The sequence below is a fragment of the Rhinoraja longicauda genome, chromosome 9, assembly GCF_053455715.1.
Source record: "Rhinoraja longicauda isolate Sanriku21f chromosome 9, sRhiLon1.1, whole genome shotgun sequence".
NCBI classification, from domain to species: domain Eukaryota; kingdom Metazoa; phylum Chordata; class Chondrichthyes; order Rajiformes; family Arhynchobatidae; genus Rhinoraja; species Rhinoraja longicauda.
Genome location: NC_135961.1, coordinates 56404970 through 56427015, shown reverse-complemented (window position 1 = coordinate 56427015; position 22046 = coordinate 56404970). Strand labels below are relative to the sequence as shown.

Below are 22046 nucleotides of genomic sequence, written 5' to 3'. Positions count from 1 at the left end.
CACCAGCACTATCCTACACACTAGGGACAATTTACACTTTACAGAATCCAATTAACCTTCAAACGGGTACGTCTTTGAAGTGTGGAAGGAAACCGGAGCACCCGGAGAAAACCCCAAGAGGTCACAGGGAGAATGTGCAAACTCCGTGCAGACAGCACCCGTAGTCAGAATTGAACCCCGGTGTCTGGCGCTGTAAGACAGCAACTGTGCGAGCCCTGTACCTGAAACACTGACTGCCTATTTTCAACCCACAAATACTGTCTGACCTGCTGGGCTTCTCCAGCACCTCTCCTTCCTTGGCTACAGATTCCAGCGTCTGCAGTCTCTTATACCTCCATTCCATGTTCAGTCGGGCAAGCACAAAAATGTTAATGCTAATATTACTTTATTTGTAGAAGTATTCCAATATGGCTTAGGTACATGGGTAATACAATTTGTACAAATATCAATTTCACATTCAGTTATAAAAGCACAGCAGTATTAATGAGAACAGCTCTTTGTGGCTCCTGCCCTGGTTAATAAAATGAGGCGAATCTGTGTACAGTAATTGCCATGTTAATCTAATGGCATACTGAAAAATGTCACTAACACGAGACAGGAACTGGACAGTGATGTGTTAACACTCGGGCGGTGGGTTTATCAAGGGAGAGGAGAGTGAGCTGGAAGGACTATCCAACCTGGACAATCGACTCCCAATGTTGCTTTAATAATAGGAAGCATATTTATTGTGGGGGGGGTCTTCACAAAGACATGAAACATCAAAACCATAATGATACAATGAAGTGTTGAGCATTAATAGTATGCAATACCAAGGCACATCATAGGAAGTTATAGGAATCTAAACAAACCTCAACCAGTAACCCAGTGTAATGGATCTTCAATTCATGGTGAAACAATTTTTTTTTTGTGAACTTGGCCTTTGCTTAGACAACTCCCTTAGACAACACCACTTCAATTCTTACAATCCAACAGTTGAAAATAACTAGCCAGAGGCAATTGTATGTCATCTTTGTGTGAATTGGTGACAGATTTGGTAAAACTATAACCTTGGTTCAGAAACATTGCATGGCTCATCAAACCTGAACAATACACTACCTCTCCATGGGATTTAAAAATCTTGTTGCCCCTCACAATGCAGTTCAGTTACGTCAGGCTCTGAGTTCAGGCCAATGTGTGTCACTTTAGGACTATTTCACTCATATCCAAAGACAAGAGGTTTGTTCCACTTGAATACTTTGGCAAACATCAAGAACCAAGCCCTAGACAATTTAGAGGGGACTTCAAAACATTCCACAGTGTTCTAATCAAACCAATGAGGATGCCAGTATTTTCAGGATATTTTCAGAATTAAGTTTCACATTAAGCAATATTATAAAGGAGTCTTTCATCTAGTTCTGTGGACAAATACTGCAACCATTCCCAGAATGTTCCGATTACAACTCCCTTCCCCACATGCAACCTGCAGGCCGTGGGGAAGCAGCATTGCTTCAACATCACACGTCGCATTTATCATCAGATCAGGTTAAAAGCAAAAAACATTAGATTACATAATTATTAGTGTAGGTAAAGCTCTTGAACTGATTCAGGATTGTCAATTAACAGGACCATCACGACAGTGGTACAAGGTCTTGTCACAGTAGAGCAAGATTCTCAGATTCCCCCTGGCTTCTCATTCAGTTCTCCCATTGTTTGGAAATCTGCAATTACATTCACAGGCAAACGTTAGTCTCACAGTCACAATTCAATTGTCACAGCAACCTTGACTGCTGTGTCAGATCAGACTTTATACTACATTTACACACGATGCAAAAACCAAGACAAATAAACCATTGACATCAACTCGAAAGCAAAGGAAAACTTAAGTCAGCGAGATTTTGCTCCAAACTGAGAAAAATATGTGGAAGAATGAACTGCAGATGCTGGTTTACACTGAAGATGGACACAAAATGTTGGAGTAAGTCAGCGGGTTAGGCAGCATCTCTGGAGAAAGGTGATGTTTTGGGTCAAGACCCTTCCTCAGAGCCTGTCCCACTGAGTTACTCCAGCATTTTGTGTCTATAATGTAGACCAGCATCTGCAATTCGTTCCTACACAAGGGTCAAGTGTTTTATTGTCGTATGTCCCAAAACTGAACAAAAATTCTTAACTTGCAGCAGCAAGTATGGTACTTTGGTAAGCATGGTACTCTGCAAACACCATAATAAAAAGGCTTGGTATATGAAAAAAACACAATAATAGTGCAAAGACAAAAACAATCTCCCCAAGTCTATGTGGTTCAGAGCTTAGTTGGAAGTTAGTGTTTAATGGTTGGGAAGAACCTGCTCCTGAACCCGGACATTAGTTATCCGGCTCCTATACCTTTTTCCCGATGGCAGGAGTGAAACGAGAGCTACTGGGAAGGGCTTGCAAGAGCTCTTCAACAATTGTCACAACAATTCACTGAACTTCAATTAACAATTTAATCTGCAATTTGAGAGGGAGAAGGTGAAATCAGATGTGTTGGTATTGCAGCTGGGGAAAGGGGACTACAGAGGCATGAGGGCAGGGCTGGCCAAAGTTGGCTGGAAAGGGACCCTAGCAGGGATAACGGTGGAACAGCAATGGCAGGAATTTCTGGGAATAATCTGGAAGATGTAGGATCTTTTCATTCCAAAGAGGAAGAAGGATTCTAAGGCGAGAAAGAGGCGATCGAGGCTGACAAGGGAAGTCACGGACAGCATTAAACTAAAAGAGAAAACGTATAACATAGCAAAGATTAGTGGGAAGCCAGAGGATTTGGAAGCAAGATGGTAACTAAAAAGACAATACGAGGAGAAAAGATGAAATACGAAGGGAAGCTAGCCAATAATATAAAAGAGGATAACAAGGGTTTCTTCAGTTATACAAAGAGCAAGAAAGAGGCAAGAGTGGACGTTGGACCGCTGGAGAATGATGCAGGAGAAGTGGTAATGGGGAATAAAGAAATGGCAGAGGAGTTGAATAACTTTTTTAGAGTGGAAGACGCCAGCAATGTGCCTGAAATTCAAGAGTCGGGTGGTAGAAGTTAGTGGAATGGCTATTGCCAGGGATTTAGGCGCTTGGGAAGGTGGGTAAGTCACCTGGACTGCACCCGAGGGTTCTGATAGAGGTGGCTTGAGAGATTGTGGAGGCATTGATAGTGATATTTCAGGAATCACAAGTCAGGAAGGAGTAGTCCCAGATGATTGGAACATCGCCAATATTACCCCACTGCACAAAAAGGGAGCAGGGCAGAATAGTGGGAACTATAGTCTGACTTCGGTGGTTGGTAAGATTTTAAGAGTCCATTACAAAGGATGAGATTATGGAGGTTCACGATAATAGGCCAAAGTCAGCATAGCTTTGTGAAGGGGAGGTCTTGCTTGACAAATTTGCTGGAATTCTTTGAAAAGGTAAATAGCAGGACAGTCAATCAGTAGATGTGGTTTATTTAGATTTTCAGAAAGCCTTTGATGAGGTGCCACACATAAGGCTGCCCACCGCATCAAAGGGCAGACACTAGCATGGATAGCAGGTTGGCTGGGTGGCATAAGACAAAGAGTATAACTCCGACTCTTCCAAACATAATCCAGACTTGATACTCTAGCACTAAAATAGGTTTTCCAATAGATTTTAAACAGAAGCGTTACTCAGTCACATCAACAAATGTGCAGTAAACATTTATTCACAAAATGCTGGAGTAACTCAGCAGGTCAGGCAGCATCTCAGGAGAAGGAATGGGTGACGTTTCGGGTCGAGACCCATCTTCAGACTTTGAGTCTGAAGAAGGGTCTCGACCCGAAACGTCACCCATTCCTTCTCTCCTGGGATGCTGCCTAACCTGCTGAGTTACTCCAGTATTTTATGAATAAATACCTTCGATTTGTACCAGCATCTGCAGTTATTTTCTTAATGTACAGTAAACCCTCGTTATAACAGAACTGGGGGTGTTATGGATGGCGTTCCATTAAGGCTGATTACCTGCTTTAACTGAGTATTAGCATAGTAGAAAGAACTGCAGATGCTGGTTAATACACAAAAGGAGAGAGAGAGTGCTGGAGTAACTCAGCAGATCTGGCAGTATCTCTGGAGAACAGAGGATAGGTGACATTTTGGGTCGAGATCCTGCAGGCCTTCGGTCTGGAACTGGGCCTGGAATCCAGGCTGCTACTAGCCACGGGAAAGGCGAGGATCGGCAGAGTCGCTGGTTGCTGCCCACGGGCAGCTGGAATGCTGGTTGGCGATGGCAGGCATGGCTGGGAAACAGGCGGGAAGTCGGTGCGGGCTAGGGGTGGCATCGGCAGCCTGGCCTGGTTAGGTCTGTCTGCTCTAACCAAAATCCCTTATAAAGAGGTCCATGATAACGAGGGTTTACTGAAATAGAACCTATGGCGCTGTTCAAAGAACAGGTCAGTTCTCCTTTGAAACTAATATCTATTCTCCCAAATTGTGTGGTAATTTTTCCGTTCCGTTTGTGAAATCTTCCAATACCTGCATTCATTTAGATTGGGTTAAATACAACTTAAAATATCTTGGCACATAAATACATACTTAATTAGCCACAAAGTTTTCTGGGATGCCCAATGTAAAAGATAACGAGCTTCAATCTAAATTTTAAATTAAATTTTTTTTTTTAAAGTCTGTTGAAATTCTGTTTAACTCTGATCAAGAATTTGGAGTTTTAATGAAAGCTATAAGGGTTAAAATTTGGAGTTTAAATTAAGACTTTTGAGTCAGAGCCATACAGCACAACTCACCCATGCCGACGACGAAGTCCCACCTAAAATAGTCCCCTTTTGCCCATAGAGCTGTAGAACAATTGAATCATTTAATCTATCGTTGAGTGAAAACGCTTAGTGGACAAAAAAGATTTATTTTCCACAAAATCAAGATTTATTTTCCACAAAATCAAGATTTATTTTCCACAAAATGAGCTTCACTTGCCTCAAGAGGGTGTTTTTTCCGCTGCATCTTTTACAAATTCTAAAGTAGCTGGCTTAGTCTCCGCTTCCTGGCTTTTCTTTTCATTTGTTCCCGGTGACTGATTTTGGCCCGTCTCTTCGCCCTCTATTAGAACCCTGGTTTCCACCTCAATTGTAGCCAGGTTTTCATTTGCTAATTCTTCAGTCAATGAGATCATTCTGCCTTGTACGTCATTTCTCTCTTCAGCTAGAGGCTGGGTTGTTTCGAGTTTGATTCTCTCTACCATTTCCGTGGAATGAAATATTCCTTCAGGCTCCTCCAGGGAAGAGCAACTTTCAGCTTTGATCACATCTGGAGAGACTGAAATATTGTCTAAAGTACCATCAGATAATTCCTTTGCTTGCTTAGTGTGCACTGATGGAGGAGTTTCAGTCTCAATTGGCACCTGGTCAGCTCTTACAGTCGTCTCGGGCACCATCTCCGCTGACTGCATTACCACTTTTCCTTCTTCAATGCCCTTACTTCCTGAAGTCTTCAATCTATGATCAACCACTTCACCTGTTCCTTCAATCGCCAGATCCTTTTGTGGCCCTGGTACGTTTGCCTCCTCCTTTGTACCCTCTTGTCCCTGCAGCTGAACAACTACCAGAGCATCTTGAGTGAGAGCCTGAGCAGTTTGCATGTTCAGCTCTTCAGACGCCAGAGTCTGACTTGCTTCTACCTCGTTCTGCACTTCCAAACACTCCGATCTCAGTGCAACATTTTCTTTGATTTTGCAGTCAGCCGGCTGAGGCTTACGTTGTTCCTTCACAAAGCTCTTTACCGTTTGTCCATCGAGGGTTGAGCCCATCTTAGAGCCCTCGGCACTGCCCGACAAGCAGCCTGAGGCCATTTCTATTGCAGCGTCCACAATGACAGCCGCAGTCACTGCTATTGACGTTCGATTAACATCCTCAGATGGAAGCACGACTCGATCCGCACCACACTGCTCTGGAACCTCTGCCGCTGCCGTTGTTACCGTCTCCGTGATGACCCGCTCCTCCACAGAAAGTGCAGTCACAAGGAAAGTCTCCTTACAAGACTCTGAACTCTTATCTATAGGAAGGTCCTCCATTGGGGTCACCGTCTCGTTCTGTATAGCTCGGCATTCATCAGTAATAGAAGCAGCGTGTAATGTGACTTTGGGGGCACTTTCAGCAGTTGGACAGATTGTTTCAGTAACTAGTTTGACGGTTGCGTGACTGAACTCGACCTCAGCCTGTGGTTTGACCGACTCAACGTTTTTAAGTAGCATAGAAGCAGCCATATTTAGAACATTGGGGGCACGCACGGACAGCTGGTCACTTTGGACAAGGTCGCCCGCTGTAAATGGCATCTTTTCGGGGGACTGGTGTTCACCCTGTGCTGGTTCATCCTTGCCCAGGGAGGGCAGTTTACCCTCCGCATCGCCCGAAGGCTCAACCACACCTGTAGCTCGCTCGGGGCTCAGACTTTCACCTCCGTTGGTCGTGTTCAGTGGCTCGCTAGTCACTTCCGTTTCAACGTGTTTGGTTGCTGCCTCTGTTGCGGCCATTTCCACGAGTAGTTCTTCAGGCTGCTCCCTTGGTGGGGTTTCACAGCGACCTCTGGACACCTCAACCAACCCAGTGTCCATTTCTTCGGAGGGAAGGCGAGTCTCTTCAATTTTGGGCTGTACGGGCTTCATGCCTTCCAGCACATCACAGACAGCTTCACTGGTCACAACGACGCTTGCAACTTTAATTATGGTGGTTTTGTTGGTTACTTTGCATGGCCCTTCAATGGTGGTGGGCAATAGGATTTGTGGGGCTGAACCCATGGCATCAGCAGGAGGTTCCTGAGCTCTCTGCTCTTCAGCAAGCTCTTCACAGACTACTTCTTCCATTCTCGTTTCCTGCTTCTCTGCAACAACTCGCTGATCCTGCCGGACGTCCACGGTCTGTTGCAGGATCTCAACGGCCACGAACTGCTCTACTTCAGAGATGATTACCTGTTGTACTTGCCCCTCGGTTCTATCACTTGCCCCCTCCTGCGGAGCATTACCTTCTCCTTCCCTGGGTTCACTCTTCCTCTCTTCTACTCTCCCCTCCACTGGAGCCACTTCACTACGCGCCACATCCGCTCCCACCACTGGTGCAACTTCAATGGTCTCTTCAGCACACACCGTGGTTACTACCACCGGGGCAATTTCCATCTTCTCTTCACCAGGTAAAACTTCAGATAGATCGAGAGAGGTGACTTTGCTCGTCTCTTCAGCTAGAACGTCAGCCACACTCACGTGAGTGATTTTGACGGGCTCCTCAGCTGATGCAATCTTCGCAGCTCCCAATGCAGGGAGTTCCGTTGTGTTTTCACTGCACACTGGCTCCTCCATTCTGACTGTTGGAAAGATTTTGACGGGCTCTTCACAAGGCAGTGCCTCCGAGACAACGGCTGGAGTGATTTTGGAGGCCTCCTCGCTGCATACCACCTGCGTCACTCCCACTGTTGGAGCCATTTCAATGGGTTCCTCACCAGGTACAACCCCAGTTAAATCCACCCGGCTGATATCAGCAAGTTCTTCACCAACTATCATCTCTGTTACTCCCACCAGAGTGATCACAGTCGTCTCGTCACCGCACACCCCCTCCGCTGCCACCTCCTGACTAGTTTTATTGACTTCTCTGAACATCACCTCTGTCACTCCGAGTGCAGGAGTGATCTCAATGGCCTCTTCACCTAATTGAGCCTCAACTACTCCCACAGGAGCGAGTTCAATCGTTTCTTCATTACACAGCCCCTCGGTTACTCCCAGTGCTGGAGAGATTTCAACGGGTTCTTCGCCCAGTAGAGCTTCTGTTACTCCCACTGGAGCGAGTTCAGTGGTCCCTTCACCACACACCCTCTCGGTCACTCCCACTGCTGAAATGGCTTCAACAGGCTCGACACGACTCTCAGTCTTGCTCCCTTCTGCTGCAGTGATTTGGTTGGTTTCTTCACCATGTAGAACCTCAGTCACACTTGCTGGGGTAACCTCAATGTGCTCTTCACAAGTCTCGACTGCGCTCACGTCCACTGGCTCCGCGATTTGCCCAGTCTCTTCAACAAGCACCGTCTCAATCACACCCTCTTCGACCTTTGCTGGGGCTTCTGCACTCTGTTCCTGCTCCTTCTCAACCTCCTGGACACCTGCATCCTCCGAGCCCTCGCCCAAGGTCTTCTCCGCCCCCATCTCTGGAGCATTGTCAATGACGTCCACAGAAGCAGCTTCAACCCTTCCTACTCTCTCCTGTTCGGCATCCCCTGGAGTCACGTCACCCACTTGCTCCATTGCTGCCTCTTCATCCCTGCTGACTGGTTCTGGGGTTACCTCAGCCTCTCCACTTTTCACCACTGGCTCTGCCTCTGTCTTCTCCGCCTGCACAGGTGAAAGATCAGTTGTCCGGTGTTCTGTCTGATATCCCTCCTCGGTGGCCTTGACAGACTGCTCCCCAGCAACCTCTGGTTCCTCAATGTCCACTCCGTGGCCAGTTTCCGAAGTGCGGGTCTCCCGTACAATTTCCACTATTTCGGTCCTCACCTCCTTTACCAAGGTGGCCAGGCCCTTGCTCATAGTTGTGGTTGTCGTGCTCTCGTGGGTCACGACGTTCTTGTTGATCGCGGACGACATCTCTTCACCGGCATGCTCTGCAAGCGTTTCCACCTCCTGCACCACTGCAGCTGCGGCGCTGCTCTCCGCCTCGGTCCCCTGCACGGCTGCCCCCTGCTGCACGGCTGGCACGATCACTTCAACAGGTCCCCCCTGGACGTCGCCCGGTGCGGGAGACCCAGTGATCGCTGCTTCGGAGATCTGCTCGGCTGCTTTCTCTCCACAATCTGCCGCCAGTACCTCAGCAGCGAGCGGCTCCTGTTTGCACGGCATCTTCCCGGTGGGAATCTCCGGCCCCGACTCAGCAACCTGCGTGCCGGCCGGGGTGTGGCAGGACCCGACCAGCTTCACCTTCTCCGCAGCCTCTTCCAGCACCTCCTGGGTTTGCCTGCTCACCACAGCCTCGTCCTCTTGGACGGGCGTGCCCTCTGCCGTAGTCACCGGCGTCTCCGTCAGCTGGGAGACCGCCGAGACCATCTCGGCCGTCTCCTCGGTGAACGACTCGTCTGCCGGGTGGTCCACTGCCGCTGCTCCCTTGGCGACGGCCGCCCGAGCTTCCTCGGCCACCTCATCTGGAGCGACCTCACCTGCCTCCTCCACCGGCACAGGTTTGGGACCATCCTCCGTTTGCTTCTTTACCGCCAGGGCCTCCTCAGCGACCTGATCTTCAACCACCTCCTCGATTATCTCCGAAACAGCCACCGATATCCACGAGGGAGACCTCTCGTCCACGCTGCTCTTGATGGCATCCAGAGATCCAGGTTCCCCTGCGGCGGTCTGCTCACCGCCCAGTTCCCCTGTTTGAGCGGCATCAGAGGTGGTGATAACTCCATCCACCTTTGGAACCGCCTCGGGCCCTGCTCTCAGCCTCTCCTCGTGCTCTTTCTGATCGTCCACGGCATCGTACTCGGAGAGTGGCACCACCGCCGGTGTCTCCGATTCATCTTCGCTCTTGCTTCCTCCAAACTCTGCCTCTTTGTCCACGAGCTCGCCCTGAAGTTGCTCTCCTTTAGCGTCCGACCTCTTCTTTTTTCTGCCCGGTATCAGTTTCTTCAGATTCACCCAGGATTCTTCCTTGCCGGCCTCAGCTTCTGGAAGAGCGGCTTCCGGGCAAGGTACGGATTCCTCCACGCGCTCTTCCAGCTTGGACTTTGACTTACGCCTGGAGGTCACCATTCTCTTGAAGGATTCCCAAGTGGAGATGGCCGCTTCTGTAGCCTCACCTTCCACAGGACTCTCAGCACATTCCGGAGATGTTCCTCCTTGCTCCTGTTCAGGTGCTTGTGGGCTGCTGACTTTCATCTCCTCTGTACTGTCTTGTACTTGGCCATTTCCCTCTGGACTTTGGGCCTCCTCGTTTGACTTCTGAAGCTCCGACTCGGACAGTTTCCTCGTCCTTTTCTTGGATGACCCGACGCAGATCAACGCCTCCCAAGTCACGGGGGCATCCGCTTTCTTCTTTGGGTCCTCGATGCTCCGTTCCAACTTCTGCTCCTCGCCATTGGACTTGGGTTCTTCTTGCTTCTCGGAGCCATTGCTCTCCACAGAGGAGATGGTGGCGCTCTTCGCCTTGTCGTTCTGCTCGTCGTCTCGGTCGCTCTCCGACGGCCCTTTGGATCGTTTCCTGGGGGTCACCAGCTTCTTGAAGGAGGCCCAGGCAGTGATGGCTTCCTTCCTCCTCTCCCCGTCAGCACCGCCGTTTACCTCCTCCTGCTCTGCGGGCAACAAACCCGATTCCGTCACCTCTGCCGAGATTCCCTTGCCCGTTTCCTCCGGGAATGTCGGCGGGCTGTCCGGCTTTTGGCCATCGGGGCTGCCTTCGGATTCGGTCGAGGACTGCAGTTTTGCCTCGTCGTCAGTGTCCCCTGCTCTGGACTCCCCTTTCTTGCCTTTTGCCTTCTTGCCGGACAGTTTTTTGATGCTGCTGCTTTTGAGAAGCTTCTTCAGTGGACTATCTTGATGCTTTGACCTTTGTGAAGACAGGAGCTCACCCTCGGCGGCAATTGGTTCTGAAGGTTTCTCTTGGGCCATCTCCTCGTGTTGGGCTTGAAGCTCCGTCGTGGCTTTGGGGGCAGCGGACTCTGCAACCACTGCTCCCTCTGGTGATTTTCCACCGCTGAAGATGACCTGACCCGTCCCTGTATCAGTGGCAACCAAGTTCTCCGCGGGGACACCAACCTCTTTAGCTTGTGAGGTCTTGCTTTCCACCATGGTCGGTGGCTCGCTTGCCACCCTAACGCATGCTAACTCTGAGGTGAGATCTTCAAAGTCCTCCTCTCCCCCTCGATTTTCTTCCGGCGCTTGAGCAGCCAGGACTTCGGCTGCTTCCTGGGAAGTGGAAGGCTGTGCCTCAGGTCCGTGCTCCATCTCCCCGCTCCCCCCAGCCTCAGCGGCACCAGCTTGCTCCCCGTTTGCTTCCGTCTTCTCCCCGATGATGAGCGGCTCATCCTTGGCCTTCTTGAAACTCTGCTTCCTTCGCAACCCCGAGAAAAAGCCCTGCTTGAAAAATCTCTTGAGCGGAGAGTCGACGGCAGGGTTCTCTGCTGTGTTGGCACTGGGCTCCGCGGTTGCCGGGGGCTCCGCGGTTGCCGGGGGCTCCGCGGTTGACGGGGGCTCCGCGGTTGCCGGGGGCTCCTCGGCGTCTGGTGGTTTGGTTTCTTCTTGCACAACGTTCTCTTCCACTTTTTCCGGCGAGAGGATCTCTGGTGGACTTCCCTCGGCCTCATCGGTGGGGCTTCCATTGGCTTCTGTGCCTCCTGCCACTACTTGCTGGGATTCACCGCCCGTTTCTCCTGCCCTGCCGTTTTCTTCCCTGGTCATGGTGAGCAGCTGGACGGGCTCAGGCTTCACCGACTTCTCCTTCTTCATGGTGAACTTCAAGCCGACAAACTTGAAGACCTTCTTGAAGCCAATCTCAGCTGCCTGCACTTCCTCGGCCTGCTCTCCCTTGTCTTCGTGCAAGTCCCCTCCCTCCTGGGCGTTGATCTGCTCTCCGCCTTCACTCTCGATCGGCACCTCCTCCTGGTTTAACTCCATTTCCTCCATCTCTTCCACTTCGGATACAACCGCAGGGTCTCCTTGTCCAACTGCAACACAAATACCCAAGTCACGTCACAGAACCAGACTTTTGACGGTATACAAAAGACAATGAACCCAATTTTCAAGTATGCTGTTCAAATAGAGATCCCAAAGCCAACCACCACTCAAGCTGAACTCTGAATCCTTGTTCATGCAACAACTCCACTTGGATTATGTGTTAAAATGCTTTGCCCTTTCTGGAAAGGCATTTATTGCAGATTTAAGGTGATTGATGTGGAAACCCTGGTTTTGCACAGTGCCAGTATTTAGAATTTACAGAGTCAGAGTCATACAGCATGGAAACAGGCCCTTTGGCCCAACTTGCCCATGCTGATTATCATGCCCCATCTACACTAGTCCTACCTGCCTGCATTTGGTCCCTATCCCTCCAAACCTGTCCTGCCCCTATAACCTGTCTCACTGTTTCTTAAAAGTTGTGATAGAACCTGCCTCAACTACCTCCAGCCGGCAGCTCGTTCCATATACCTACCACCCTTTGTGTAAGTCAAGTTGCCCCCCAGGTGCCTATTAAATATTTCCCCCCACCCCTACCCCACCCATTATAGATATATTTATGGATAATGCTTTCTGAATGAGACCATGATTGCAGGGTAGTCCTTCTACTCTTGGTCTTAACTCCTTCATATTCCTACTCGTCAACAACCATTACCTCATGAACGTGTTCCCCATTAGTTCGATCATTGCCCATTGCAATTAGCAGCCTAACAACCAGTGTAAAAATTAAAACCTGCGTCCTCTGTTAAGTCATCCCCCACTATAATTTGATACCTCCACTCATCCAATGTTAGCTACATCCCCTTCTGCTTCATGAAGTAAGGTCCTTCAGTTAAGGTCACAAACCCTGAACTACATTTCTACCTTTTCGTGACAAGAGACTGCAGATGCTGGAATCGACAAAAAAAATTAAGCTTCCTGTGTTCCACCCCGACCCAAACTCTCCTCAGAGCTCGCATTTCCTAGTCCTGGCAACATCTTTGTGAAGTGCCACTGCTCTCTTTCCAGTGTAAAATCTCATCTTTCCTGTCGTCTAGTATCCAGGACTGTAGGCAGCAAATACTCCATGTCCTCACCGATGTTGAATAAAGTTCCCGAATAGCTTTCCTGCTTTTATGGTCTATGCCTTGGATAATACAGGAAATAATCCAATGCCCCTTTCCACCTCTCACTGTCCTGTTCCAGAAAGATCTGCAAATATACAATCCAAGATCTCCCCCCACACCATCCAACATACTCCAATTAGGCATTTGGAATTTCATTGCACCCTGCTGTATCTGAAATTTGTACTGATCTGATTGATTTTTTTTGTGCATTCCCATTTTGCACCTCCAAGTACATTATTTCACACTTCTGAATTAAACATTTGCCCTTCCTTGTCCAACCTAGGGCATTCGATTCAATTTGAGATCACAGCTGTCAAGACAGATGTGTGTAACAATTCATTCTTCCCCCGCACAATTAAAGCATGGAATAGTCTTCACCCTACTAGTTATTCAACCAGACTCAACTAAATTTAAGGCAGCTCTTCTCCAAGAATTCCTTCTTGCTTAAGTCCATAACTCCACTACCTCCATTTTAAATTCCATTTGGAATATTTTGGAGGACCAAGAACCAAGAACTTAGCAGGCCATCTGTGGCTTCCTGCAGTCTATTTTCCCCCCCTCAGGATCAACTGCATAGAAGATAGTACCATTCAGTCAAACTACATGGTAGCAGGCCCTTCAGTCCAACTCATCTATGCTGACCAAGATGCCCCATCTAATCTAGTTCCATTTGTCCATGTTTGGCCCACGTCCTTCTAAACCTTTCCTATCCGTGTACCTGTCCAGGTGTCTAGGGGTGGGATGGGAGAGGTGAAGAGGTGGTTAAAATTATAATCGGGGATCAAGTAACCAACACCAAGCCCTGTAGAGCTCGACTGGTAGCATCCATCCACCATTGCCACAGACCTCCTGCCTCTGTATCAGTTTAGAATCAAAGTTGGCAACCTCCCTGAGCCTCTTACTACAAAACATGGGATTTAACACTTGGGGCAAACATTGCGGGTAAATAAATATCAGACTCACGGGCAAACAATGAGTCCAATTAGAGTAAACTTCAAAATCTGAGAGGCTTAGGGTGGCACAGTGGTGCTACGGTCGACCTGCTGCCTTACAGCTGCCGGAGACCCGGGTTCGATCCTGACCACGGGTGCCGTCTGTACGGAGTTTGTACCTTCTCCCTGTGACCACGTGGGTTTTCTCTGGGTGCTCTGATTTCCTCCCACTCCAAAAACGTACAGGTTTGCAGGTTAATTGGCTTCGGTAAAATTGTAAATTGTCCCTGGTGTGTGTGATGGATGTTTCTTTTTGTTTGATTGTGTGTGTTATTGCTTATTTTTATTGCTCTTGTTGTTGGACTGTGGGTAATCTTTCATTTCACTGCACATTTATGTGTATGTGACAAATAAACTTGACTTGAGACTTGAGATGACTTGAGGATGGTGTTATAGTATACGGGGTGATCGCTGGTCAGGTCGAACTCGGTGGTCCGAAGGGCCTGTTTCCTTGCTGTATCTATAAAGTATTTCAGGCACAACAATAAAGAGCTTCCCTGAAACAGAGGGCCAACGGGAGAAGCCATGCCTTTGCAACTGTACCGACAGTGCAAGTCAGTCATTATAATAAGCGTACAGCTATAGAGATAAATACACCCTTGACAATAACAGCACTGTGGAGTGCAGCAGACTAAGGGTTAAAGAAGCCTGACAAGAACAGGAAGCACACTACAGAACATTAGCCCTGCTGATTTCATACATCCATTATCTAGGCTTCAGATGCTTTTGGGTCACAATTGAAAGTCTATCCAGAGTGATCACACCAACATCTCTGATTCCGCAGACCTTCTGGTGTATAGAGTCCACTAAATCAGGTGCCATTTTGTCCAGTGTTAGACAAGTTCAGAAACAGACAGTCTCATGTTCTTTGCAATCCAGCATCGGCAGTCCCTGGTTTCTCCCATTCCTTCCTATCTTCAGCCACCACCCTCCTACCCCAGCATCCACACCACCACCTACGCCTCTCATCCCACCATCCAAACACCCCACCCCTTACCTTGCCAACAACCCCCCTTACCCTGTCACCTCCTCTCCTCCCCTCCCCTCATTCTTCCCCCCCCACCCCACCCCACCCCATTTCATCTGTAGTGCCTGCATGTTTGCTTTACTCTGATGCTGAAACGCACTCCATCTGAAATTTTAAAAATCATTGTCACAGTTCAGAGTAGGAAAGGTCTTTCAAACCTGATGGAGCTGTAATCCTTGCTCACCTCCCGGGGGCTGTGACTAGCAGCTCTTCTGGCAAGCTCTGCAACGGAGCAACACGCTGCAGCAACTTGACTCATCACAAGCCTCTCTTCAGAGGCACATACACTCCCCGCACCAGCCTCCACTCCCAGCTCTGAGCTGGCTCTGCAATGCAGTCTTTATCCAGCATCTCACTGTTCAGCCGTGCCGAGGGCTCTCTGATACCACACTATCAAGGTCACGCAATAGTGGCAAAAGACCATTTACTTTGAGCTCTGTGATCCCTGTACTGACACTTTATAACGGGGGGGGGGGGGGGGGGGGGGGGGAGGGCAGAAGGACAATTTCAAAGCACAATGTAGAAACAAAGAACTGCAGATGCTGGTTAATACACAAAAGGACAGAAAGTTCTGTAATAACTCAGGTCAGGCAGCATCTCTTGAGAACATGGATAGGTGACATTTAAAGAAAGTTCTTGACCCGAAATGTCACCTATCCATGTTCTCCAGAGATGCTGCCGGACCTGCTGAGTTAATGCAGCACTTTGTCTCCTTTTGTGATTTTCACAAGTACTTAATCCCCAGCCAGAGCAGGGAATTTAAACAGAGCTGCAGGAAAAAAAATGAATGCCTTCAGCTTCAAAACAATTTCACTGCCCACTTTTCTTGTCGAATTTTCACCTAAGGAACAGTCATTGTAAATCTAAAACTGGGTCACCGAGCTCCAGGTGCTTTCAAATAGAACCCCCCCCCCCCCCCCCCCCCCCCTAATCCCTCATGGCTGCTTTCTTCTGGTTCAGTTGACTCACAAGCAAATTGCAGAAAAATGTTCCACTACACCTCAGAAAACTAACGCTGATGAGATTTGAAGAAGCACCTTCAAAACGAGATGGGGGTGGGGATGGAGATCAAGGATCAGATGGAGATCAAGGAGAGATAGCTGAATGGATAGCAAATTGGCTCCATGGAAGGAAGCAGAGGATGATGGTGGAAGATTGCTTCTCGGACTGGAGGCCTGTAACTACTGGTATTCGGTGCTGGGCCCGTTACTGTTTGTCATCTACATCAACGATTTGGATGAGAACATACAGGGCAAGATTAGCAAGTTTGCTGATGATACAAAAGTGAATGGTTTTGCAGACAGTGAAGATGGTTGTGAAAGATTGCAGCAGGATCTGGATCGATTGGCCAGGTGGACTGCAGAATGGTTGAGGGAATTTAATACAGAAAAGTGTGAGGTGTTGCATTTTGAGACGTCGAACAAGGACAGGACCTACACAGTAAATGGTAGGCCTCTGGGTAGTGTTGTAGAGCAGAGGGATCTAGGAGTACAGGTGCATGGTTCCTTGAAGGTCGAGTCGCAGGTAGATAAGGTGATCAAAAAGGCTTTTGGCACATTGGCCTTCATCAGTCAGAGTTTAGAGTATAGAAGTTGGGAGGTCATGTCACAGTTGTATAGACGTTGGTGAGACCGCATTTAGAATATTGTGTTCAGTTCTGGGCACCATGTTATAGGAAAGATATTGTCAACTTGAAAGGGTAAAGAAATTATTTACGAGGATGTTGCCAGGACTAGAGGGTGTGAGCTTTCGGGAGAGGTTGAGAATGCTGGGTCTCTATTCCATGGAGCGCAGGAGGATGAGGGGTGATCTTATAGAGGTGTACAAAATCATGAGAGGCATAGATCGGGTAGATGCTCAGAGTCTCTTGCCCAGAGTAGGGGAATCGAGCCCCAGAGAACATAGGTTCAAGGTGAAGGGGAAAAGATTTAATAGGAATCTGAGGGTTAACATTTTCACACAAAGGGTGTTGGGTGAATGGAACAAGCTGCCAGAGGAGGTAGTTGAGGCTGGGACTATCCCATTGTTTAAGAAACAGTTAGACAGGTACATGGATAGGACAGGTTTGGAGGGATATGGACCAAGCGCAAGCAGGTGGGACTAGTTTAGCTGGGACAATGTTGGCCGGTGTGGGCAAGTTGGTCTCTTTGATTCTAGATGGGGTTTAAGATTTGCGACCACTGTTGTAGTTAGTTGAAGATCAATAAATACCACTCTTGGGCAAACACTTAAAATGCAGTTTGAAGAAGGGTCTTGAGCCGAAACGTCACCCATTCCTTCTCTCCAGAGATGCTGCCTGCTCCGCTGAGTTACTCTAACTTTTTGTGTCCATCCTCGGTGTAAATCAGCTTCTGCAGTTAGTTCCTTCCTACACTTAAAATGGCTGCCACAGCTCAAATAATCCAAAGTACAGCATACCTGACTTTAGGGTAATTTGTAGAATGAAGTCCTTGAGCCAACATCTTGCTAACCTCAACTAAACGCGCAGCCCAGAATATTATCCAAATTGCTGCTATGCAGGGGGATAGATAAAGTGTGGGCAAACGGACAAGCACTGGCCAGGCATTCAGAGGGAACTCCCTGGCTCGGCAACAGTGTCTTGGGATGGATCTCGGTTCAACATTAAAGTGCAGCACCCTCTACACTTGTGCACCAACCTGCCTCAGGCGCTAGTCTCTCCACAGGACCACACTAACTCAGAGTTACTGCACAAAGCCAGGCATTATGGATGGATTCTTCACTCTACCCAACCTTGGTCTCAGTGAACCTTGGCACAGCAGCTCAGTAGGTAGAGCTGCTATCTCACAGTTTAATTTCTTCGGCAAGAGCTAATATTTCCATCTTCTTTGATAGATTCTTGATTAGTATGGGTGTCAGGGGTTATGGGGAGAAGTCAGAGGAATGGGGTTGAGAGGGAAAGATAAATTAGGCATGATTAGCAATGGCGGAGTAGACTTGATGGGCTGAATGGCCTAATTCAGCTCCCAGAAGTTATGAACTTATACACCTGACGTTTTCAGTCTGGAAGATGATTTCAACTAACTTTTCTCAACATTAAAGCTTTAATAGGCATTGAAATTTTACCCAGTATTTTATTTAATCTACAGAATGTAAGGATAATGCTCATCACTGCATCAGGCTTTAGGGCCCACATTATCTGTACTGTTTTTTTATTAACCGCAGACCAATGTCAGCTGATAGAACTGCTGCCTCACAGCGCCAGAGACCTGGGTTCCATTTTCTGACCTTGGGCGATATCTGTGTGGAGTTTGCATGTTCTCTGTTACCACATGCGTTTCTTCCAGGTGCTCCGGTTTCCCGGTTTTTACGACATACCCAAGACGTGTGGGTTTGAAGGTTAATCGGCCTCTGTAAACTGTCCGGAGTGCTTAGGAAATGGATGCAAAAGTGGGATAACAAATCTGGTGTAAATGAGTAATCAACAGCTGGCATGGACTTGGTGGGCCGAAAGGCCAGTTCCCCTGCTGTATCATTCAATCAATTCAAATCAATTTTCCTCCACCCCCCTCCACCCCACCCCCCCCCCCCCCCCCCCCCCCAACACCTCAAAAAGATAAAATACAGCTTCATTAGCTAACCGCAAAATCCAGGCCTGTTATTAATGCACAGCCATTGATGGGCTAACAAAAGGTTAAAGTGGTTTAGCGATAAACCACACATTTTACATGAGGGAGCGTGGCAGGTTCTGTGTGCTAGCTTCCAACCGCAGCAGCAGACATGCAAATGAAACCCAAACGTGGCACCCAACTGTGAAACTGATTGCGACTCTGAGGAGGAGTGAAATGCGCTGTTTGCAGAGCTTTTATCCTCTTACATTAATGTTTTATTTAAAGAGCAGAGCACAGGGCAGCATCACCATCACTGCAGCTCAAGTGTACAACTGCAGCTGCCCCTCCACATGGAGACCTCGCCACCCAGCAGGGCAACATCCAGGCTTCAGCCCAGTACAATGGTGGGCCTCCAAAAACACCATACACAAGTTTTAGTTTAGAGATATAGCGCAGAAACAGGTCCTTCGGCCCACCAAGGTCGAGCCGACCAGCGATCAACCCGTACACCGACACTATCCTACACACTAGAGACGATTTACAATTTTTCCTAAGCCTGTACGTATTGGGGATGTGGGAGGAAACCGGAGCACCAGGAGAAAACCCACATGGTCATGGGGAGAACGTATAAACGCCACCTGTAGTCAGGATCGAACCCGGGTCTCTGGCGCTGCAAGGCAGCAACTCTGCCGCTGCGCCACTGTGCCGCCAAGGTGAGAGACAAAGTGCTGGAATAACTCAGCAGGTCGGGCAGCATGTCTGGAGCACATGGAGAGCTAGGTTCGATGGAGGGTCCCCCGCTGAGTTACTCTAGCACTTTGTGGCTCTTTGTTTTGGCTGAAACAACATAGGTAGAACAACTCTGATAGAAGGGAGTACAACACAGGGCTGGAGGATACCATCATCTGTTAAAAAGCCCTTCAGTCCCCTGCAAGATCTGCCACAAGGCTGCTCACTCATACAATAGATTAACACTCAAACAAGTAAATTGGACCAAAGAGAATAAAAACAAACATCATGTGACTGACGAATCATTCTTGAACAAATATCAATTGTATCAAGACCTTCTCGTTGCAGTCCATGAGTATTTCTGTGCAACACATTTAATGGTGAGCCCACAGCTCCTTTGTCTTCACCCATCTAAGATTAACATTTCTTCCTTACCCTGCAATCCAGAAACAAATTCCAGAGCCTCCCAGCCGGCCTCAAGCAATGTTTCTTCTGCTTATTGCTAATCCCTTGCATCTTTGGTCCTTTGTCTTTGACACACACTCAAAGTGACTTCCAGCTGCCACACTGTTCATGTGCCCATACCTACCAGTAAACCTCCCTTCACTTGGATAGGGATTAGTGTACGTCAAACTTAAGGTGCAGGAGAGGGCAATATAGCTACTGAAAAATCACTAGTAAAATTAGTTCTATGCAATAAACCACTTTGTTTGTATCAAATTGCTTCACTGTAGCAAAATATCAAGGAGCTGAGCAAATTTAAGATATTCACCGAATAGTGAAAGGCCTGGATAGAGTGGATGTGGAGAGGATGTTTCCAATAGTGGGAGAGTCTAGGACCAGAGATCATAGCCTCAGAGGTAAAGGAAGTTCCTTTAGGAATGGAGATGAAGGGAAATTTCTTCAGTCAGAGGGTGGTGAATCTGTGGAATTCATTACCACAGAAGGCTGTGGAGGCCAAGTCAATGAATATTTTTAAGGCGAAGATAGATAGATAGATTCTTGATTAGTACAGGTGTCAGGGGATATGGGGAGAAGGCAGGAGAATGGGGTTGTTGCTAGTGGTGGAAGCAGATATGACAATGATGTTTAAAAGGCTTTGATGTTTAACAGTGTGCGTGAATATGCAGGGGGGGGGGGAGCAATATGGATCAAGCGCAGGCAGAAGGTATTCATTTAATTTGGATCATGTTCAGTGCTGTCATTGTGGGCCAAAGAGCCTGTCCTATGCACTGTAAATTTAAAAAACTAAAATGCTTAGAAATGACTCAGAGGGTAATGGATCTCTGGAATTACCTGCGCTCGGGTTGGTTGTGGCCAGACCATTAAATACATTTAATGCGGTGAGAGCAAATATTGAAAGATCAAGGAGATTAAGGTTATGGGGAAGTGCCATAGAAGTAGCGGTGGGTCAGTGTAGATCAGCCACGATCATACCGAATTATGGGGCAGGTTTGAGGGGTCAGTGACACTCCTATTTTTTTGCTAAATCAACCATCCTTTTGCCCACATTAGTGCTGCTTTTAAACTTGATTATACTCTGTAATTAGCAATATTTCCCCAAGTCCCTACACAAGACCACATACACTTCACCCTGCGGCGAAGTGTTTATGTCTGCATTCCATCCCACCTTTCAAAAAGGCTGCAGTGATTAAATATATCCGGGATCTTCAGCCGGCAAGCAGTAGGAATCGTGCAGCAGCAGTAGATGGCGACGTTGAACAGAGAACCAGAGCCATCTTCCGATTAAAGACGCCTTATCATATCATATCATATATCTACAGCCGGAAACAGGCCTTTTCAGCCCTCCAAGTCCGTGCCGCCCAGTGATCCCCGTACATTAACACTATCCTACACCCACTAGGGACAATTTTTACATTTACCCAGCCAATTAACCTACATACCTGTACGTCTTTGGAGTGTGGGAGGAAACCGAAGATCTCGGAGAAAACCCACGCAGGTCACGGGGAGAACGTACAAACTCCTTACAGTGCAGCACCCGTAGTCAGGATCGAACCTGTGTCTCCGGCGCTGCATTCGCTGTAAAGCAGCAACTCTACCGCTGCGCTACCGTGATGAGCAAAGTGCGTATCCGATATTACAGACAGAAAAAAAACCCCACCCAAGGTCAGTAAACCCGCCCCCTTTAGAACAAATCTCATCTCTGGCATGAGATCCTGAAAAATGCATGAAATGAGCATTAGGAAATAAATTAGATCGGCACAGTAACGCAGCGGTAGAGTTGCCACCTCACAGCACCAGACACCCAGGTTCGATCCCGACTATGGGTGCTGTCTGTACATCGTTTCTATGTTCTCTCTGTGACCACGTGGGTTTCCTCCCACATTCCAAAGACATGCATGTTTGTAGGTTAATTGGCTTCTGTAAATCGTTCCTAGTGTGTAGGTTGACTAGTGAATGGGTGATCGCTGGTCAGCACGGACTCGGTAGCCCAGAGGGCCTGTTTCCACGCTGCATCTCTAAACTAAACTCAGCAGAAGTGGAAGCCCTGACAATTGTGAGCAGGAGAGGGAAAATGTTATGACGGATCTCAGTTTTTCTTCACGGGGGGGGGGGGGGGGGGGGGGGGAGAGCAACACAAGAGTACAATTCAATTGGCCCATCATCAGGAGATTTCCAATCGGCTTTCTAATCAGTTCAATTCTCCTGTCCACTCTCCTTTCACCACAAGCCGACCCAATTTATTTCCCATGTGCACAGCACGCTGCCCTTGAGTTAATAAATCTGCTTCCATCATCTTCTCTGGCAGTCCAATCAAACATCACAAAACATCCAGCAGGGAAACTCCTCCTCCCAATCCCTGCTGGATTTTGTGTCAACCATTTTAGCTTGAGCATCTGAAGGGCCCCAACCTGAAATGTCATCCATCGATCTGAAGGTCAGTCCTGACCAAAAACAACACCCATGCATGCTCTCCAGAGATGCTGCCTGACCAGCTGAGTT

The 22046-nt window shown here is 48.1% G+C and overlaps 1 protein-coding gene across 3 annotated transcripts in view; it reads right to left on the bottom strand.

The window, feature by feature from the left end:
- Positions 1-333: 333 nt before the first annotated feature.
- akap12b (A kinase (PRKA) anchor protein 12b) overlaps positions 334-22046 on the bottom strand; it is an 89245-nt gene continuing 67532 nt past the window's right edge. Inside the window, exons 1-3 of one of the 3 annotated variants that reach the window (XM_078405553.1) lie at positions 14943-15109; positions 4942-11652; positions 337-1697 (exon numbers count right to left, since the gene is read on the bottom strand). In XM_078405553.1, the coding sequence (XP_078261679.1) occupies positions 4943-11611 (6669 nt within the window). In that variant the 5' untranslated portion in view covers positions 11612-11652; positions 14943-15109 and the 3' untranslated portion in view covers positions 337-1697; position 4942. Of the gene's footprint in view, positions 1698-4941; positions 11653-14942; positions 15110-22046 lie in introns of those variants that run through there. The other 2 variants (XM_078405550.1, XM_078405551.1) reach the window with 2 other exon arrangements.